The following is a 21,073-nucleotide window of genomic DNA, read 5'->3' as shown; positions in this document are numbered from 1 at the left end:
GACTTCAAGTACATACATTCCTTTTGAAAAGGTCAAAGATCTGTTCAAAGAAAATTTGAAAATATAAATCTTTTCAGCATCTGTTCAAAGAAAAGTCATCCTTCTTGCAACTTACAAAATTATCTAAATTACTGATTTTTTTTATGTACATAATGCAAACAAGTCTAGTCTAGGAGACCAGAGTTTGACTAAAAATGGGAAAGAAGCTTTTTAGGGAGTTTAAAGTTCCAGTTTAGAACAATGCTGTATTGCAGCAATACAAAACATATCCTTGCAGTGTCCTGATTTCACCCTATGAGATCATTGAGGTAAAAACCACAGAAATAAAACCACCATAATAACAATTGATGTTTCAGAATTTACAGTAATACTTTAAACCTAAAAGCATAAGATTAACGTGCTGCAAACTTCAGTTTGACCCCTGATGTAGGTAGTTTATTATGGTCCGCTACCATGTCATTGGATTGACAACACTATTTCTCCTCGGCTTTCAGTTACAATCTTCAAATCCTGCAATAACAGGGAAGATGTATGTAGGTATGGTAACGGGGGAGATAGCCATGATTGTAATATATAAGATAGGCAGACAATTTGCAATGTACATGTGTGATGGTGGTCACTGCAGTCATAAAGCATGTCTTTTGCTTCCGTGCTGAGATGGACTGGAATCTATACAACTTAGTACAAGGACTGATGAGTTTTCACACAAGTTGCTGAAAGGTTACCGTAGATCGTACATTGGAAATTCTGATGGCAAGATTCAACCTCGTCATGAGATGTAAACAGTATCAAGCAGTACAGATATAATGGAGGACAGAGAGTGTGAGAGAGGGAAGGAAAACCGTGAGAGGTAACAATGTGTTTAGAAACTGTAACCCCACTGTGAGTAACAAATTGAATGTGTTTAGATATTGTAACCCCACTGTGAGTTTGACCATTTCCCCCTCCAACATTTATTAAACATTTTGTGAACTGGGGATCCTAAATAACTCAACGATGTATTGACTATAGAAATAGATCAGCTGGACCTATTGTACATCTAAGACAATGGCTTCATACTTCCACTAGATGGTAAACTCTAAGTGACCAAAGTTGTATATGTGTGACCCTTTATTTTCATAATTGGTATATGGTTCATGCTGTTGATCATTTGCCAAATTAGCATTGCTTGAGAAATTGCAGTAAACCGACCGGTATTATGCCAATGGATGTTACTTTGTTAAGCAAGCTTTCAAATATTGTGCGCTTCAAGTAGAAAGGAGTGTAAGCACACAAAGTACATTAACCAGTTTTTCATGTTTGCTCCATGTACTTACCGATCATCTCTCCTTGTTCATGTACCATGGTACCCAGGTCCCTGAAAATCTCATTGATGTCCAGAATATCAGCCTGAAACAACAACAAAAGAGAGAAATAAAGGCAGGTCCTACATGAAAATGTTCACTGCACAATTATCATACTATAGTTTATTTAAGTTAACTTTAACTGACTTTTGTTTATCATAATAAATACATGTACATGTATGCTACTTTTGTTTAATTTCTGCCATCACAATGTCGATTGTCAAGTGAGACTATTAGTGAAAGATTCATTTTTACGCAATTGTTCTTTCAGACAGGTTGGTATTATTGCATCTTTTATTTTAGTAATTATTACTTCTTTGTAGCCTTGAGTACACCCTATATACAGAGTAACTTTGCTATTATATGCTGTACTGCTCTTCCCCAGTCTGTCTTCTGGATTGCAATAGTGATGGCTTTATGCGACAATTGTGGTAAACGTTGCTGTAAAGCATATCTCACCCGTGACTTCAGATAAAACCATCCTCACCCCTGACCTAGCCTTTTGTACAGTTTTAATACATCTTTAACTCTCCAACATCTAATAGACCAATAGATCTGGCCAAGGGTTCAATGTAGGAAGGGCGTCCCACCATCACAAGTTCTGGGGGTCATGGGAGTGAAATAAAGGTCACTCTTACCCTGAACTCTATAACGTACACCTCATTGCTCTTACTCTGCATGTCTGTAAACGCTATTCTTTTGACATGAAAAGAAAGACTTTGCCTGTGGACAACTGTGTCACCATCATAATTCTGACATGACTTAGTAGAATGAGCCTGCAGCTTGCTGAGATATGGGGGTTAAAAGGTCAACCTCGGGGGTCAGGGCTGTATGAAGCAAAGGTCTCTATCGTACAATGGTGACACGTTAATATCTTGGCCTTGTCATATGTCTGTATTCATGTCTTACACAGCAGTCTGGGATTTAAAATGGCTAACTACTTTGGTGCAGCAGTTTGTGGGTAACAGTTTCCGAGTTGTAAATTCAGCTGTCTTGGTTGTGTGAAACAAGTCTTGTACAAATGTCTGGTGGTTATCATGGGAAAATATTAATGAAGTTTGATTAAAAATGAGGCTTGATACTCATGTTAAGTTTCTCATTGATTTCACACATCACAAATACTTATTTATTATGTGTATTTACTTACAGATTTACATTGAACTAAGATATACACATACTTAAGATGTACACTCCCTATGGATTTAAGTTACCATAATATTTATTGATAAACCCCAAACCCAGTGACTCAACCTTACTGATCTTAACTCAACTACTGGTACATGTAGCGGTTAACTCTCTGAATCCCTTGAATGTACTAAGGGCATTCAAGGCTCACATGTTGAAAAGATGATTCATAGTACATATTAATTTTTATGGCATGTACAAATGTATTTATCACGGCACCGCAGCATATCCACGGAATTTGAAAGTGTATAATACAATGATCTTATATCTCTCTCCCTCTCAGATAGGCATGACTGGTTTCATTACTACCTATGCTTGATTTTGAGAAGATGATGTATCATAACATATGTAATCAGGTCTGTAACCTTTGCCCCCTCTTAGTGTGATGACTACGACTGCAGAAATCAATATAACAGAACAGGCCTCATCATCGCCAAACATCAAACTGTGGTTTGGTTAAGCTGACATCAGATGTGCCAGGCAATGATGCGTGGACAGATGTGCCACAGATAGACCCAAATAAGCCTACATCATGATAAATCATCCAACATTGGGCTGCCTGCATTAATTTATCATAATTTATCCAAAGTAAAAGTTATTAAATTTCAATGCTGGCTTTGTTCAATAGCAAACACCCTTTTATATTTAGAAGTTGCAATCACTGAGCAGCACTAAGTGACTAGTGTTTTGTGTGTTTTGTTGTCTTTTAAATCATACTTTCACATATTTTAAATCATACTTTTTTAGGGTTACACAAAATTCCTATATTTTTTGTAGCTGAACAGTTTTTAAGCAATGATCGTCTATTGAAAGGGGGTCTAAGTACTGTTTCCAATGCCTTGAAGTCAGGTATGAACCAATCCTCTTTGAAAGATCTTCAAGAAATAAGTTCATTGGAACAAAATCACCAGACTCATGTGACGAAGGTTTACATTTATTATAGGCCTGGGAACACACAGCAGAACTAGGTTACAGATACAGTGTCCAAGGTGTGGTTTATTTCCTGTAAGGCTACAGCAAGTAAATTTTATGGATGACATCCTCTGCAGACTGCAGAAGTAGTACGATAGGGCGGAAAAAAAAACAAGATGGGTAAAAAAAACAAGATGGCTACATTTTCAAAAATAGGCACCATAAAGTTGTGATGAATGTTGTAAAAAAGAATTAAAGGGACAAAACATGGTATCAGAGCCAACAAGGCATTCATTCCTGTGTTTAAGACATGTACTAGTATGGTAGACTGGCATCACCAGCAAAGTTGGTAACCACACTCATGGCTTCCATATTGGTGTCACTTTTACAACTATCCAATAAGTTTCATTTCTACAACTACAGCCCTGGGTACCTCGCAAGTGTCATTTCTACAGGTACAATTATTAGGCTACAACATATTGCTCATTTTGGTACTTTATCGTCATGTTGACCATTCTTGTTTTTGTTTTTTTCTGAAATCAGGCGAAAATTAATGCGCGCACTGATGTCATCCATAAAATTTACGTGCTGTGGCCTAACTTACATGTACGTAAGGGAGCCTGCCCCCTAGGCTACTGACACCCACACCTGAAATCTAGGTCATGATGTCAGCCTATAGTCACAGCAATTACAGTCCATGGGTGACATCTACCAGAGATCAAATATCCATTTCAGAGTGGAAAAAAAGACAAGATGACTATTATATAAAAAAGGGGTTGGTACTGCTGATTTCAGAATAGATTACTTTGCAGGTGATACTAATAACATTAGGTAAGAGAGAAGGAAAAACATAGACAACTGCTGAGCTGGTTGTGTGCGGGTCAACTTGCTGTGCTGAAAGCCAGATACCTACATTGTACTTCTTTCTAGTTGAAATATGAAGGGAATATTTATCAAACGTTTTGTCAGTGTCTTTCTCCGGATATATCAGGATTTGTGATTCCGGGTATGAAAGTGGCATATTAGACGTCAAAATTACTATGCTAGAACAAATTTACCTTCACAGGGAATGACCCTTAAGTACAAAATGACCTTTGTGTTACCATGACTGGAAGTACAGTAAAGTATTGCTACACTACAGCTACCCTCCTATTTCTGTTCTAAAGCTTTGAGCACAGTTTTGACATAAATACTTATCATTTTTACCATCTTTGCAGCTTGGAGGTTTTTGTTTATGTCTTTTTTGTTATCAGCATTGTTTCAGAATGTGTGCTTGAGGGGCAATATCTGCAAGTACATAAATTTATCCCTTCCTTAGGCTGAGAATATCTTGCTGGCTTGACATGTTTAGTGATATGTTATGCAACAGATGTCAAAGTAGGACGTCAGCCTGTGGAATACATTATATCACAGTCAGCATCCATCGTTTGAAATACTGGGTGTACATGTATAACGTTACATTGTATGTACTTGAGTTATGCTCTTTGAATATAAGAATCACTTCTAGAAAAAATGGTCCTGCTAGCTCAAAGAAAACCCACTATATCATAACTAAGTGTGTCTGATAACACTGGTACTAAGCAATGCCACCCCTTCTATTATATGCTGCACATGTAAGAATAGTGTTAGTCTGAATTCCATGATATATGGATGGATTACGCCTGTAATAGAATGCTGGCACTAATACGGGTGTTCATACTGAGCCTACAGAGCTACCTGAGCCAGTGACAAATCGTTTGCATTGTGCAGATGAAAACATTACATCTAGTAAGCAAACATAAATCAGGGTTATCCTGGTGATGATGATCTTTCTGTAGTCGACCATAGGGCACATGTACATGTATGACCATGATATATTGCAACCAGGATTTCACCATTCTAGCAATGACGCAGGTGTGCCAAGAAGAACTGAACATTTCACAGAGATATGAAAGGAAAGAATACATGTATGCATCATCATACTGTGTCAAAACCTATCCTTTAAGGCAAGGGTAGTCATTTTCTTGGAATAATCTACACCCAGATGGAGCAGGTACTTATTTCTGACCACTGCACTCATACAAACACTGAAACATTTTTCTGCCAACATTGGGCAGTAAATTATTCCCTGTGGGTGCTTTACTTATACAATGTACTTACAAGTTGTCTGTGGTTAACTTAAAATGGGGTTAGGGTAAAATTCTTTGCACCAAAGCGATCAATCTAATTATCCTTACCAGTATACTTTGTAATCATAATCACCACCATATCAAAGTGATAAAGAAGGTTGTAGTTGTTGCATTTTGCAACAAAGAGGGAAGAAGAGGTTTTGGGGGTGTTTTGAATTTGTATGTTGGATCAATCCTGTGGTACAGTGGTCGAGAAATGGAAACATATTTCGGGTATAATATGAATTTGACAGGTCTCCATGAAAATAGCAAGAAATAAAACTGCTGCCAAAGTATTAAAATTTGCAGATTTAAGTTTGCATCCGTAGTGAATGGGGGGGGGGGGGGGGCAAATTTCCTCTGCCACTACAATACCATGTACCATTATATAAGGTTATCTATAACATACGCTTTTTTGTGTATGGCTATTTTCCATCACCCTCACACTCAGGGTTGACAATCGCGGCAAAGCCTAACGATATCACCCCTGACAACTCAGCCACAGAATTCAGTTATTAGAGGCGCCTTGCTTATGAATATTAATGAGCTTGCCTGATTTGTCGCAGGCCAATCAGCGACCGGATTGCAAGTTTCGAACAAACAGCGTACGCATGGTACGGCGCGGCATGTACAAAGATCTGTTTATCTTTGCGTGACGATTATGTTTTTTTTTTCATATGCTAGGTCGGTATACGTTAATGCCGTGGTTACCTATACCCACAGAGCCAACAACTGTTAAATTTGGTATCTGAATAAAGAGGTCTGGATGCTGAAAGTACTGTGAAACGTTATGCCGGTACTCTTATCTTGCTCTTGAATATCAATTAGTCACCTTATATGGCGCCTTTCCAAGCTTTCGACAACAAAAAGCCATCTCTCCGACAGGCTGACGGTTAGAAGCCACGCCCCTAATAACTGAATTCTGTGGCTGAGTTGTCAGGGGTGATATCGTTAGGCTTTGCTGCGATTGTCAACCCTGAGTGTGAGGGTGTTTTCCATCTGAAGACTAAGTACCGGAACAAGAAGACAGTGAAAATCCTTGCCTTAAGGGAACATAAAAATTGATCCATACCCAAAACCAGACATCCCCAGGATACACAATTAAGCCCAGCAGTCATGTACCCCCCAAGAACACATCTTCTCAGGAGGATTCTCTCCTGCCAACATGACTCAAATTACAGGTCTCCTAATGACTTTGGAATACAATTATTGGAAGAGAATGATGAGAAGCTATGATGAATACACAGCATCTGTCAGTGATTTGATGATACACCAGATAGAGATTCGCCCTTTTTTCATGAATCAGGGCTTAAAATAGCACCTACATACATCCGATATGGTACGCAAGTTAGAGTAAAATTTTGCGATGTCATGATTTTGTGGAAAAGGGTCACCGCAAAAACTGCCACCATAGATATTGCAAGATTTACAGTATGCAGGCAAACTTTGAGTTGCCTGTGAATTTCTGATGTAACCTTGACTTTGCTTGACTTGATTCAGATCCACATTTAGCAGCTAACCTACAGCTAATCTGCATCAATCACTGCGTTGCTTTAGACGTGTAAGGCTCTTTATCAGACCATTTATCAAACTTAAATGGTTTCTTAACAGCTTTCAGTCAGGACCATCTACTTTTCCGGCAGAGAGTGCTATTTCGGGACATGACTAATACATGTTCTACATGCAAATCTGCTGGTCTGATGCTATTTTGAAGAATCTGATACAGTTTTAGAAGATATATGGTCATAACTATTTTTATTGGTTCACTATGTACTGATGTAGATTGATGCACATAACATGGTGTCAGAAGTGGGATCTCTGTTCTTCAGAAAACTAAGTTAGCATCTCTCATTGACTTCATGGCTATGACTCAAAGAAGGATACATTTAATCTTAAACTTTTTGCTAGATGGATGGTAGGTGTTTATGTACCAAATTTAAGTTCTTCAAACTGTATCTTCGCAATAAGGTTTTTTATATACAATTTAATGTAAAAAGTACCAGTACCAAAAGCTCTTTAACTATTTCCTGCACTTGTTTTTCTAAACATCAACATTGTCCTATCTCATTACAGTGTTCATTCATTTTGTCATTTATCCAAACCTAACTTATGATGCACAATCATTAAGATAGAATGGGTTATCTTCAGGGGGTAGAGGTGATTAATGGAGAAGTCTGTGCAAATAAAGTCAATACAAGAATGTAAGCTGCAGCCCCCATAGGGGGTGATGATGACAGATGGGATCACCAGTTCTCATTACTTTGCACAGCAGATACACAGGAGTAGGTCACTCCAAATGTCCCGCTGAGAGAAACTTTTTAAATGAATTTTATCGTAAAAGTTGTTCAATGGATGAGGGTTGGGTAGAGTTGTTGATCAGAGCACCTGAAACATGTATATCCCACAGGACCATTCCTTCTGGTATAGTGGAGATGGCCAATTTTAGCTACACTAACATTGGATTATACCTGGTCCTTTTTTTTTCACATTTCCAAATCTTACATATTGCAATAATAGCTTTATTTGCACAGCACACTGAAGGAATAAACTTCATCTTTCAGAAGAACATAAGACTGTCTTCTCTGGAACCTTTCTGGGACCTTTGACCTCACTTCCTGTCAAAGTGCCCACATACCTAGCATCCCTCCCCACTTCCTGTCACTCTACTCAGCTGATTGAAATACGGTAACTATTAACAAACAAGAACACCAACATCCAGACACATCGAAAACAACACACAGAAACCAATGGTTCAAATGTTGGCGTGTGATGTGCGGTTTCTAGTATTACATTGTATTTTCATCATTTTGAGACTCTGAGTCTCGTTTCTGTACCTCGATTTCCCGTATTCTCTCCTCCCTCTCCCTGATGATGTCCCCCTCGAAGTCGATGACCTGCTCCTGTCTCTGTAACTCCTCCACCCTCCTGCGCTGCTGCTCCTCCTCCAGCAGGCTGGTGGACTCATCACCGTAGTCATCATCCAGGAAACCCTGGCCAGGAGCACACAGATTAATACCACATGGCGTAAACTTCTGTCATCCGCACATTAATATCAGTCAACACACATGTAAAACTGTCAACTTTTCAAAATTGAGACATTATCTACGTCTACTCCTGTCACAGTACAGTAATGCAGGCCATTCAACATGTAGAATGGATGGACGGGGGCTTGATGGCAGACTGAGAGTGATGTGTCACCCGTTATCTTTAACGTCTGTATGGCTTGATATCATCCCATAACAGCTCATCAACACGTTTGCCTTTAGCCAACCACTAAGAACTTTGGGAACAGCCCTATATAGAAGAAATTGAACAAATGACAAAACCATAAATGTGATTCCATGTATTCTAGCTCATAAGCAAAAAAAAGCAGCTATTGTAAAACTACAAATGTACGTGAACATGACAAATTGAGGGAACACACGATCCCATTTGGTCAAGGTTAAAACCTCAGGGCTACACACTGGCAGTGCCTTGTGTTAAGGTGTGGATGTACACAGTAAGCCATTATGGTACACATGCTCCAGGCAGCGACATTAAAGTGACAAAATGAACAGTCATGGCAACATCTGTGTTTCAGCTGTAGCTATGAAAAAACAAGGTTGCCAAGGGGAAGATAGTTTCACTAGAGCATTCAGCAGCAGTTAATATCTTTAGTAGTTATTTCCCTGAGCAAGTGCATTACATCTTGAGGCAATACTCCAAGTTATTTTTTTCCTCTCCCAAAATCCTACATACATGTGTGTAGATATCTGGAATTGCTTGATTTCATTGCCTTCAGCTAAGCCAGATTGAAAGGTACTTTTGTGTGAATCACTTTAAAATGTATGTAGAAAACATCCTGCCGATGGCTGAAGACAGTCAGGACCATGAATCCATCAGATTCTGCACCTGTTACTGCCCTGCAGCATAAACCCATCAGTTTCACAGGAATACACTGTACAGGGGGTCAGCAGCTTATATTATACAGGTAATGTTAGTACAGAACAACCAGTCATACCTAACCTTTGCACATCTAGCTTCAAGTGCTGTTTGAAGCTATCTAATGGAGAGGCCCCTTTTGTCCTTGGTGGCAATTAGTTCCAAGACCTGGTAGTTCTGGGCAAAAATAGATTTCTGAACGCCTCAATCTTGAGTGGTTGATGGCCAAGACTTTTTTTCTTACTCTTATCTGAGCTGGTACTATAATTATAAAGGTAGTCATCATCCCTTATAGCCAAGTAAGCAATACAGAGATAAGCAATATTAAGTATAATGAATGTCAGGGATTATCTCTGGAAAGGCTAAAAGCCCTTGCTAATGTGTCTGCCCCCCCTCCCACAGATATTGCTGTATACTGTGCACTGTGGTCCAAACCCAATATGTTATCTGTATCGTCCTACTCTTGATACGCTCTTTACAACCGCTCTAAAATTCCTGTGGAGTTGGCAGTTTTGCAGGTTTATCGTCCACACACAGAACTGCTTTATAGCTTGAATTTACGACTGAATGACTTGGTGATTACCCCGGGGTGCATTTGGAACGTATGTTGACATTGTTTATTGATATTGTGGCCATCATTTTCAAACTCTGTCCTGGTTGATGCAGGGCAGTAGGAGTAAAATCTCTGAGGACATACCCGGTACTGACTGTAAAACCTTTTACAATATTTCACACAATGTCTACTGTATCTGCATAGTCTAATGTTTGCTCTTTATATATCCTGTGTTTCTTTGAGTTATTGATTTATTTGTTAGCAACTCAATTTAATGCTTATATAATATTTCCAATTGACAAAAATGGCTAACATGGCAATAATCCGCCAAACAGAGCAATATACATAGCAAATTTATTAGCATACAATAAACCTTCATTCATTGCCGTTTAATGCACAGTTGCTGAGGGATTTTACACGGTAATTGCCTCAGGCAAAAGTGCCTGTAAAGTGTTAGTACATCAGGAAATTTTTCTAACTGTGTAGCTTTAAAAACATGTACCTTCATTCCCCGCTATAAGCATGTTTGGTTGTCCAAAGTTTGCAGGAATAAGAATAAAAGAATGTCAAGGTTAAGTCCATAGAAGCATCAACATCCTAATCACAACACTCTCACATTTCAAAGTCAAGTACAGCTTTGCAATGATCCATGCACATATATTAACAAGTGCTACTGCCAGCTGCTATGCACAAATGTTTCACTAGGGGGAGCTAATGATACATGAAAAAGTCACCTGTGAAGCCCTGCTGGGACTCCTGATGCTGTCAACGCTCATTCTGGACTGCTCCGCTACTCTCTGGTCACCAGGAAGGAGGAAAAAATCTTAATATCTGGAAAGCACATCTGTGCCACTGATAAAATCAAATAAATAAGTTAAAATCAAATACATTCCAAACAACATATACTAGTATGGCTATAAGAATAATAGAGTGGAATTCCAAGACACCATGAGGGTTTTTAGGCGATATTTATAATTAGTCTGAATTATTTTGAATAAAAGAATATCTGAGCCACAATAATTAAATTATTTTGAAAAAATTGACTAAGAAAATACTCATTTATTTGAATCTCTTTGAATATTTTAGAAACACTTTGAGAATAACTGTACAAAAATATCTTTATTTAGAATAATTGTGAAACCTCTCTGTGATTATTTCACATTTACAAATATTTACAAAAAATGGTAAATCTTCCCAGCCCACCGAACCATTTACAAAAAATGGTAGAAAATGGTAGAAAATGGTAAATAATGATAGAATGCTGTTATCATTACTTAGAAACCATTAGAAGTATCCAATTCCACACCATGAATATTTCCAAAGTTTTACAGGACCAGGGAATTATTTATAAAGTTGAAACAGTGTTAAAAATATTTCTGAAGTATCAAATGTCCTAGACATATAATTACAAAACTTTAAAATCAATTCTAAACAATGGCAACAAACATCCGCATGGTGTCTTGGAATGGACTCTACTGGTCATATTTTTGCAGACATTTTACAAATTGCACACTGCAGTGTTTGTCCACATATAAAATCATAATCATGTAACACATGTATAACAGTATGGTTCAAGGTACCTTCTGAATGATGCCATATCTCTGTACACTCTGCTTAAACTCATTACTTAATCTGTCCACTTGTAGCTTCTGTGGCTGTGAAAAGAAAGGAAAGAAATATCTTGTCATCTACAATGGAGTTGTCGGTTAAATAAAACAAAAAAAGCAAAGTGATATGCACTGGTATCAATTTATTTGCAATTGCAATTGCAATTATGCAGTTGATTTCTCGCAATTATTAAGTAATCTGAAATAAGACTTGTTAGTATGTATGAGGATTTTCTTGTTAATCTATTTTGGGGCAGCACATGTAGTTTTAGTCAATCAGTCCAACTTACATTTTGGAAATAATGTCAGCATGTTTAAGATACTGCAAACTACGATGGTACAATAAGCTTTACTAATCAAATTTCACTCAAACTTGCTGTCCCCTACCTTAGGAGCGCCCCTTGTCATCGATGACAGCTGCTTCAGACACCTGGCAGTCTCACTCACTAACAGGTTGGTCTGCTGCTGCATGTTGTGGCTGAGGAGAATCAACCATGTCAGTATGCAGCAGTGTACTGGTACTTTGTCTCACAACTGGTGGATTGTATGTTTTGAGGGTCTGCATGGCTTTTCTGTAAGGTTCCTAGCAGTCTATTTCAATTTGACATCAATTATAGTAGGCCTGCCCTAATTACACATTTTAAGAATAGTCAATAAATTACTCATAAAGCATATTTTGCTTCTAATCTACTGTAATTCACTTTATGTTCACGGTAGCAAAATTTCGCGGTGTGAGAAAAAATTAAGTGTTAACGGCACTCTATGTTCGCGGTGGCGGCGGTTCACCAAAAGAAAGTCGGCCTGTTTCGGCCGTGATTTGATGACAGCGCACGGAACGCAACAGGGCCAATGACCCCTGATATGTCGCAATCACATTTGCCGCATAGGCTGACGGGATACCCACGCCAAACACAAGCGACGCGGGCGCCATTTTGAAATATTTTCGGCGTGAAAGACGGCGCTAAGTTTTAAACTTTCAGCGTAATTTGTGGACACAAATTGTACACAAATTGTACACAAGAAGGTGAAGAGTTTATCTCTCCGATATTTACAGTAGTTCCAACTCAGAATTATGAAACGAACGTCTTTTTTTCGGCATGTAAGCGGAGTTTTGTTTGCCACGTTTCTAGTCGTAAAAATTTCCCCGCTATTATTGTTGTGAATCTTAGTTGCTGTAATTCCATAGCCATTACTTGTATTTGTAAAGACCGGTACTACTCAGTTTTATTTTTTGTTCTGTTTTTAACTTGTAGAAATCTAGTTAAACTATGATAATGTACTAAGTAGATTGTTATCGCAGCCATGTCACTGCGTGTACGTAAGTTTTGTTAGTAAACAAAGCCGATATGTTTCTTTTTCCTCCGGTCGCCGGTGGCACATTTCTATACAATAATGACTCCCTGTATCGTATATGTGTTGAATCAACTTTTATTTTTACAACATACTGGTATTTCAGTAAATTCGCTGGTTTATTTGTACTCATCACCTGAAATTCCGCGACTTTGTTGAAAATTCCTTTGTCTAACGCTTGGCTTGGGTACCGCCATTTTGTAACATTTTTTTTATGTATCGCTAGCTGTAGTTGTACAAATATACGAGTCATTTTTTGTACTAGTACTAGTACTTTCAGTGATGATCCTGTAGTAATTCCTTGCTTGAATAGCACTGTAGTAGTTTTTTAGTTTGTAAATGTACACATGCTGCCTGCTAGCGGCGATGTAAACAAAATAGCGGTTTATGTTATCGTAACGTAAACATGAACATAAGTAAAAGAAATGACACAATTTTGTGCTTGTAGAATAAATGTTTTATTTCTTGAGGAGAATTTGTGTTTGAGTTGTTATTGTGGCGATCGTTGCGTGTTGAAAGTGTGTTGTGTGAATGGATAAGACATTCGTAACGTACTAGTAAGTACTAGTTCTAAGTACTTGGATGGTAGCGGAGAAGGGGGAGGGGGGCGAAAGACGAATGATTTTTTAACGGCAATGATAACTTCGCGGCACAGACGTCACCGTGAAAACCGTGAACATAAAGTTACCGTTAATAAAACAGGAATTACAGTATGTAGCATGTCATTTGTTATCCTTAATTCATCATTAAGCAAATTTGACAAATCGTTCAAAGGTCCCCAAAGTCAAAATGGAGCATCTGGTTGAAAGTTTGTCTATTAGTATTACTTATGGCAGACACTCCACGAATACTAACGATCCGACAAACTTGTCCCCAAAACCTCTCACAAGACCAAGCAAATTTACTGTTAAGTGTTGCTGTCCCTCCTAAATTTACCATTATGTGTTGCCAGGACCTCCCCATGCAGACCCTCTGATTTGGCTCAGAATTCACCTTTCGGAAATATCTAACTATTCGTGTACTTTTCTACTCAATACAACTGACAAATCCCAGTGTCCTACATGTATATTGTACAGACTGAACAACATGTTGTCTGACTCACACTCTCTCCCGGAGCTGATGGCTATCATTGGCTGATCCAATCTGCTTCAGAGTTTTCTCCAAGGAGGAGGCTGAAAAGATGCAAATAACAGGAGTCAGACAATGAATGATTCTTCATTGAATCAAAACTTTAAGGACTATAGTTCTTGTTATCCAAACAAGTCTTTAGAGTTGGTATATGAAATTCTACCTGTAAAACAGATGCAAAATCATCAAAATGTTACATCTCTAGTGCACACCTGACCCCTATTGTTTCAACCATAAACAAGAGTTCGTAGACCTCAGGCCTGCATGAAATGTATTGGGTTTCTGTAGACCTATTGTGTATTTTTGCCTTTTTGTCTGTGGTACGTGGTTGGAAAAATGAGCTTTTTACCGTGTTGGTTGTGCACCATGCAAAAGTCTGACTCTGAAATTCCATTTTCTGAATTTGTAAGTTTGGACATGGATGAACATTACTTATTTTGGATTTCTTAAGTATGTAACCAACCACAGTACTTTGAAGTTGTTGAGACGCTACCTTTTTTTGTCTCAGATGGCCCATGCACACGTAGTTACTCTGTCACATGATATACTAATATCTTCCTATTTCAATGTACTGACCTAATGCAGCTGCTAAGTCTCCTTGGTTTGTGTTCTTCCAATGATATTCATTAAAGATTTATTTCTGGGGTGTTATTCACTTGACATCGGAATGTTACTTGCATAATTTGACCAATGATACTTTTATCTGTAGTTCCATAGACATTAGACAATATGAATAGTGGTAGCCCCCATGCAGCAGCAACAGTTAGTCCCCAGGGTGGTATGATATTTTCATTCAATCCATCCAACCCAAACCTAAATCTCCTGTAGTATCTAAGCCAAATTTAACAGCATAATTTACTATGAAAAATGTCCTTGTCAATCCCATTTATAGATGGCAAGCTGCTGGCAATGGAAGCTTTGAAAAGTTCAGAAGCTGTTGTAGTCAGAGCAAACACCCAGCAAACATCCCCGCAAACCAATGAGCAGTTGCTTAGAAGGGGAATTTCATCATATATTTGCCGCGACAAAATGCAACAAACGATACTGAATTTAAAACAGAACAAAGCTAAGCCTCCACCACTTAACCCTGCCTGTACCATAGATTAAGCAGGCCCCAAAACCAAGCGAATATGACTAGCCCAAAACAACAAATTACCTGTATACAGTATGGAAATGGCATTACCAAAGAAACAAAAAGAAACACAGGACAAATCATACACATACCTTTCTCTTATGCCCACACTCTATACAGTTCTCCTCCACATTAGAAAATTGCATCTTCTTCTGTTTAAGTTCAAGTTCAACCATGATTGCCAACAGGGTAAAGGAACTTGTACCGAAACTTAAAACTCAGTACTATACAGCTCTAGAAACACCACAAAGAGTAATAAGCAAACTCCAATTATACCTGACCAACAGATATATAATCTTGTACACTCCCGTCATCTGGCAAACTGTCAGTGCCACTAAGTAACCTGATACATTGAAGGTGGCCCAGGCCAGATGATGGTTCTACACCCAACCATAATCTGTTTTTAAAACCAAGCAGATATTGGGAGGATGCCCCAACCACACAAAAACAGGGTCAACCTATACAGTATCAAGTTCAAGCACTAGGAGGCCCAAAATCAAACCTGACCACCAAGACACCACAAACAACTCACGTACCATATAGCAACACAATGGTACCTTGCGTTCCGGAGATACAGCGCACGCCCCGTGCCCGCACAAAAGGTAACCTAAAATGTCAAGTTCAAGCACCAAGGGCGCCAAAATCAAAATTGAGTATTATTCAGCCACCGCCAACACATGTGCCAAATATCATCGCGCCAGCACCAGCCGTTCAGAAGATATAACTCCGGAAACACCCCTCCCGGACACAAAATTGGACCTGTCGGGTCAAGTTCAAACGCGACAAGGCCCAAAGTCAATCCTAGGCAACAGGCAACAACCCCCCACCCATGCACCAAAAATCGTTGCAATCGCGCGTATCGTTCCGGACACACAGCGCCAAAAGTGCCCCCAAAACACCAAAAATGCCACCTTCAATGTTAAGGTCAAGCGCCAGGAGGCCCAAAATCACACCTGAGTGTCAGGCTACCACCCCCAACCCACGTACCAAAAATCGTTGTGCTCGCACCATCCGTTCACGAGATACAGCGCCCTACATCCCCGGCTACCGAAAAGTTCCCACCAGCATCAAAACCATACCTGCATACATGCAGGTAACTACAGTTTCATGAATAACACATGACCCATTGGTGTTCTTTGTACACTGTCAAATATCTAATAGATACAGAGGCAGACCTCCTAGTGTACAACTGCCATCTATTGAACAGATGATGAACTGCAGCTTCATGAATAATACATGACCCACCATTGTTGGAGATGGTAAAGATGTTGGTGCTTGTCAGCTCACACAGACGGTTGACATCGTTGGAGCCATCCCCCTGGTATCCGGCAGCCCTGGGTGCACCATACCGGCCATCTCTCTGGTCAAAACCACCTGACTCTACAGAGCCATACACACCAAACTCTCCCCTGCTCATCTCTGCGAATCTGAAGGAAAATGATAACAATAAAAATCATATTAAGTTCACAGTGGTTTTATGTTCACGGTTTTCGCGGTGGCTTCTTCACCGCGGACTTAAAACTTGAGATTTACCACATTTGTGAAAGGATTGACTTAACAGGTGACGATCACATTTACAAGATGTCAACCCAGAGACCAGCCTGTACAATTTGATCTGCTCACACTTGAAGAACTTTTACTCTTTTGGCATGATCTTTAACTTAAAGTTTAAGTCTAACTGAGTAACTCTTATCAAACGTGGGACCTTCAGCCTTATGTCCCAACCCAAACAATAATCATGTCCCTAATTGAAGGATTCAAAACCCAGAAACTTTACATTATACATTATATACTAGTATCTTATTAAGTCAATAATCCTAACCAAATGACCACCTTGCCACCTGCCTCTTACAGATACACACAGAGCATATTGCAGTACCAAAACAGCAAACATATCTAAACAATCGACTTGAATAGTCTTTGCTAGTGGGTCAGTACTTCAGTCCTCAAAGTTAGTACACTAACTGATGCTTGTGCTCTGTAATGAATACAAATAAAAAATTTGCTCATGTAATGGTTACAATATCTTCTGTAACACTCCCACCAGTGTAAATCAGCACTGCAGTATCTGTATCTGCATCTGCATCGCCAGCATACAATAAAACCACCCTTCTGTGCTACACATCAGCCCCACAGGCTTGTGGTGTGGCAACTGGTTAATTAACACTAAATTACATGTTACCTAACCTTTGCACATCTAGCTTCAAACCAGACTGCTTGACCTAAAAATTCAGGACCTGTGTCTACAAATAAGTTACTGAGACTCTGAGAGGTAAACAAATCAATAACAGAGTTTGCAAACAGACTGTGGCTTGAATCTAAATCAATAATGTAATTACAACAACCGTGAAATGTATCCATAAATGCCCACTTACATGGAGACTGTTTTGTTTTTACTACACATAAAAATTATCAATATAAAAAAAATAGTATGGAGAAGCTTTGTTATCTGTGCCATTTTCAACCATTTCCAGTCATATCACTTTGATCAGAGGCTAAGAGAGAGAGAGCACAATGTTTGCTGGGCAAAGGGCATAGGGTGTGGCAAGGCCTTACAGAGACACGTGGAGCCCTTCTTCAACTTAACACCTACATGTGATATTTAACGAGAAACATAGCAACATGTTTATCATTGATATAGTGACAAGTATCAAAAGTGCAAAGAGATGGTCTGTGCCTTCTCAAGTCCGACAACAATTCTCTGCTGATAACAGCAGACAATAACACTAATACAACGGGTTGGGGTTTTGTGTGCGTTAGAATTTGTGCGTTAAAACTTGCGCGTTAAAAACCTGCGCGTTGAAATATGCAAATTAGCTGATTCCCTGGGGATTTGACAACTTTTTTGCTGTTTTAAACTTAAAAGCTTGAAGAAGATAACACAAAATGAAATTAAGTATCATATTGTTGCATTCTAGAGTACAAATATCTCTTTCCAGGAGTTTTAAAGTGAATTTTTAAACATTAAGTTTTAACGCGCAACAAAGGCTGATATTTGCATGTGAAACAATCTGCTTGAGAAAAGATGAAATGAAGCTTGTAGAATGGAAAAAAGCCTCAAGCAGTTATATCTTATGATATAAAACCTCACACTAGTAATTTTTGCATGTATTTGTGTCTAATTCAAGTGATTTTGAAATCTTCTGGATATGCAAATTAGCCTATTCCCAAGGGACCTAAAAATTAGGGGCTTTTTAAACCAAAAATTCAGGTAACAGATGTAAAATCATATAATGGGGTCACATTTTTCTGCCTAAGAATTTCTCAATGCACAACTTAATTTTTTAACGCGCAGATTTTTAACGCGCGCGCAGATTTTTAACGCGCAGAAAACCCGTTCCCAATACAACTATGGTGTGAATGGTAGCACTTACACTTAGTTACAGTAAGGTGATGAATTGCATGTAGCTGCTGGTACGAAAAATTGAACAAAAACAAAACCTTAACATCTAGCAAATACATTTTACCCATTATTTGACGAAGGCATACAAGGTTAAACAAAGTGAAGTTGACCTATATTTAGTGTCAATAAAGACTAAATCTCTCCATCTTGCTTTTAACTGCACAAGAACCACAATGTTTATTGTACTTAAGTACTTGTACTTCTAGGAACAAACGGGATCCATGTTGTAACTACAAAACAAATGTTATCATCTTGCACTTGAACCCTTAGGATTTTATAATACACAAACTTTTTGAAATTTTACAAGAGTACATCCATCCAATCGTTAACACTTGCAATGAAAATGACAAGGCAGAGAGTGTTTGTGAAGTCGGTGATCATATGGTCAAGAAATTCTGTTCCTATTTTCATAATCATATTCATATTCGTATTCATATTCAAGTAAAACGACCAGACTTAGCCAAACAGCAACCCCTCTGACGACGACAATAATAACAAGGAATAATCAAATTTCATTCACTTCGACTACAGGAATGCTGGATTTTGACCAGTAAACATAGCAAAAATCATTAGTACAGGATCACATGTCACAGCAGCACAGATCATCGCCAGTGCAGGACACAGTACGTCAAAATATAGCGTTCTTCCAAGTCTGTGTCTGACGAAATATGTACAATGTAGACAGCGAAATTCGCCTTACCTATTCCCTGTTTATCTAGAGAAACCTGTGGCTTTCCGCACGAAATCACGGGGAAATTTTGGTAAGACTGCGTCTGAGGAAGTCAGAAGTCGGCCATGACACTCGGTCATATGATGATGCACCTGACGACGTGCCCACTGTTTATGGAGGGGTGGCGTGATCTTGTAAAAAGATTTATAAAAACTATTCAACGGGAAGACAATTGAAAAACATTGTAGTTTTAACATTGTAGAAAAGAAACATTTATCAAATTACTCTATTTTGGGAAATAAAATAAGAGCTTTATATTTTTCAGAACTCTCCGTTTGAGAAATGGATTAGCTTGTTCGTTGTGCATGATGGGAATTGCATATGGCGGTCCTACAAGTGGGATTTTGGGTTTTGCTTTAGTTTTATGCCCAGTATTTCTATAAATTTGCAGCTGATACCACAAAACTTCAACGCACCTGAAGGTATTCGAGTGGTGGTTGTTGGCAGGAGATTTTTGAGTTTGCAATGAGACGGTTCCTTGAAGAACGACTGGTGCTTTGGTGATGTACGTTGTGTCACTGTTGTTTGGAGCTAGCTGCTGCTGCGTGACTCTTTCAAACTTCTTCTAAACCTTGAAGGACGAAGAGTTCTACAGATCAGGTAAGATCTGAACCAATCATCAACCGTTCTTCTCACCATCTTTTACCAGTAACAACTTTCATAACGATAAACCATGGGGTTTTATGAATACGTATGGTCAGAAAATTGACAGCACATGTGGTCGTTCAAACCACTGGGCCAGTACACTGTACAGTGTCATGGACTCATGGGGTGGAAGAAACAACAAGAGTCCTGGGGATTTGGTCTGGCATATACATCAAGATATCAAGATATGGTGTCAAGCTGAACTTCCATCTTCATCTAGCGCACTTATACTGAGAGTTTTTTGATTGACAAAAGTCCCATACAAATTATAAGAACTTTCACAGATCAGAAGGCATGTGCGGTGACAGGAATTCTAGGTATAAGGTAATATGTCAAAGGTAATGGCCCCCAAACAAAAACATCCCTTGTCTCGACCATTTTTTTATTTGCATAAGAATGTCCAGACTGGTTTTATTTTCTTTCCGTGGGCCTTTACCTTTGAATATTGCCTAGAATTCCTGTCGCCGTACATACGTTCTGATCTCTGTGAAAGGGCTTATTTATTGCAAATGACAAATTTGAATTCCAGAAGCCAAATTCATCAACAAAAGCTCATGTGGTGGTAATTGTTTTATGGCAATAAGTGTCATGCAGAAGTACAGAGATTTTTCCACCATTTGCCGTTATTGAATGTAGCAATTGGCAGAGCCAACAAGCAAACATGACCAAGGTTACCTTTATTCAGGTAAATTCAGGTACTAAATGTCAATGAGGAGTTTCCACTGTTTGTTTTTGGCTTTGTTTTTATTCAGATCTTTGCATTGCATTGTTACCTTTCCTGATACATCATTATCTTCTAACAGAGTTGCCATGGCATGCATTATAAAAAAAGAAAATTTAAAACATTTGATATCTCCCTACCACCTTTGTCACGATACCAAGGTGAACATTGTCCATTCCAACAATCCAAGGTCGAATGAGCGGCAGAATTCAAAACTGTATTACAGTATATGCAAGAAAGAGATGCATGCAGGTCATGTCACTTGAATTACACATGTATTCTGTTGCTGTAAATAC

The 21,073-nt window shown here is 38.7% G+C and overlaps 2 protein-coding genes across 3 annotated transcripts in view; one reads left to right on the top strand and one right to left on the bottom strand.

The window, feature by feature from the left end:
- LOC118409464 (syntaxin-7-like) overlaps positions 1-19,533 on the bottom strand; it is a 41,978-nt gene extending 22,445 nt beyond the window's left edge. Inside the window, exons 1-9 of one of the 2 annotated variants that reach the window (XM_035810503.1) lie at positions 19,395-19,528; positions 17,543-17,547; positions 16,524-16,697; positions 14,121-14,190; positions 12,056-12,146; positions 11,642-11,716; positions 10,796-10,858; positions 8,422-8,577; positions 1,317-1,389 (exon numbers count right to left, since the gene is read on the bottom strand). In XM_035810503.1, coding sequence (XP_035666396.1) covers positions 1,317-1,389; positions 8,422-8,577; positions 10,796-10,858; positions 11,642-11,716; positions 12,056-12,146; positions 14,121-14,190; positions 16,524-16,695 — 700 coding nt within the window. In that variant the 5' untranslated portion in view covers positions 16,696-16,697; positions 17,543-17,547; positions 19,395-19,528. Of the gene's footprint in view, positions 1-1,316; positions 1,390-8,421; positions 8,578-10,795; positions 10,859-11,641; positions 11,717-12,055; positions 12,147-14,120; positions 14,191-16,523; positions 16,706-17,542; positions 17,548-19,381 lie in introns of both variants that reach the window. The other variant, XM_035810502.1, reaches the window with a different exon arrangement.
- Positions 19,534-19,706: 173 nt separating this feature from the next.
- LOC118409266 (kelch-like protein 29) overlaps positions 19,707-21,073 on the top strand; it is a 14,066-nt gene continuing 12,699 nt past the window's right edge. The window contains exon 1 of the mRNA XM_035810155.1: positions 19,707-20,011. The gene's annotated coding sequence lies outside the window, so the exon portion shown is untranslated. The remainder of the gene's footprint in view (positions 20,012-21,073) is intronic.

Source organism: Branchiostoma floridae, chromosome 2 (genome assembly GCF_000003815.2).
Source record: "Branchiostoma floridae strain S238N-H82 chromosome 2, Bfl_VNyyK, whole genome shotgun sequence".
Taxonomy (NCBI): Eukaryota; Metazoa; Chordata; class Leptocardii; order Amphioxiformes; family Branchiostomatidae; genus Branchiostoma; species Branchiostoma floridae.
The sequence above is the reverse complement of the archived record's forward strand: the minus strand, read 5'-3'. Positions and strand labels throughout refer to the sequence as shown.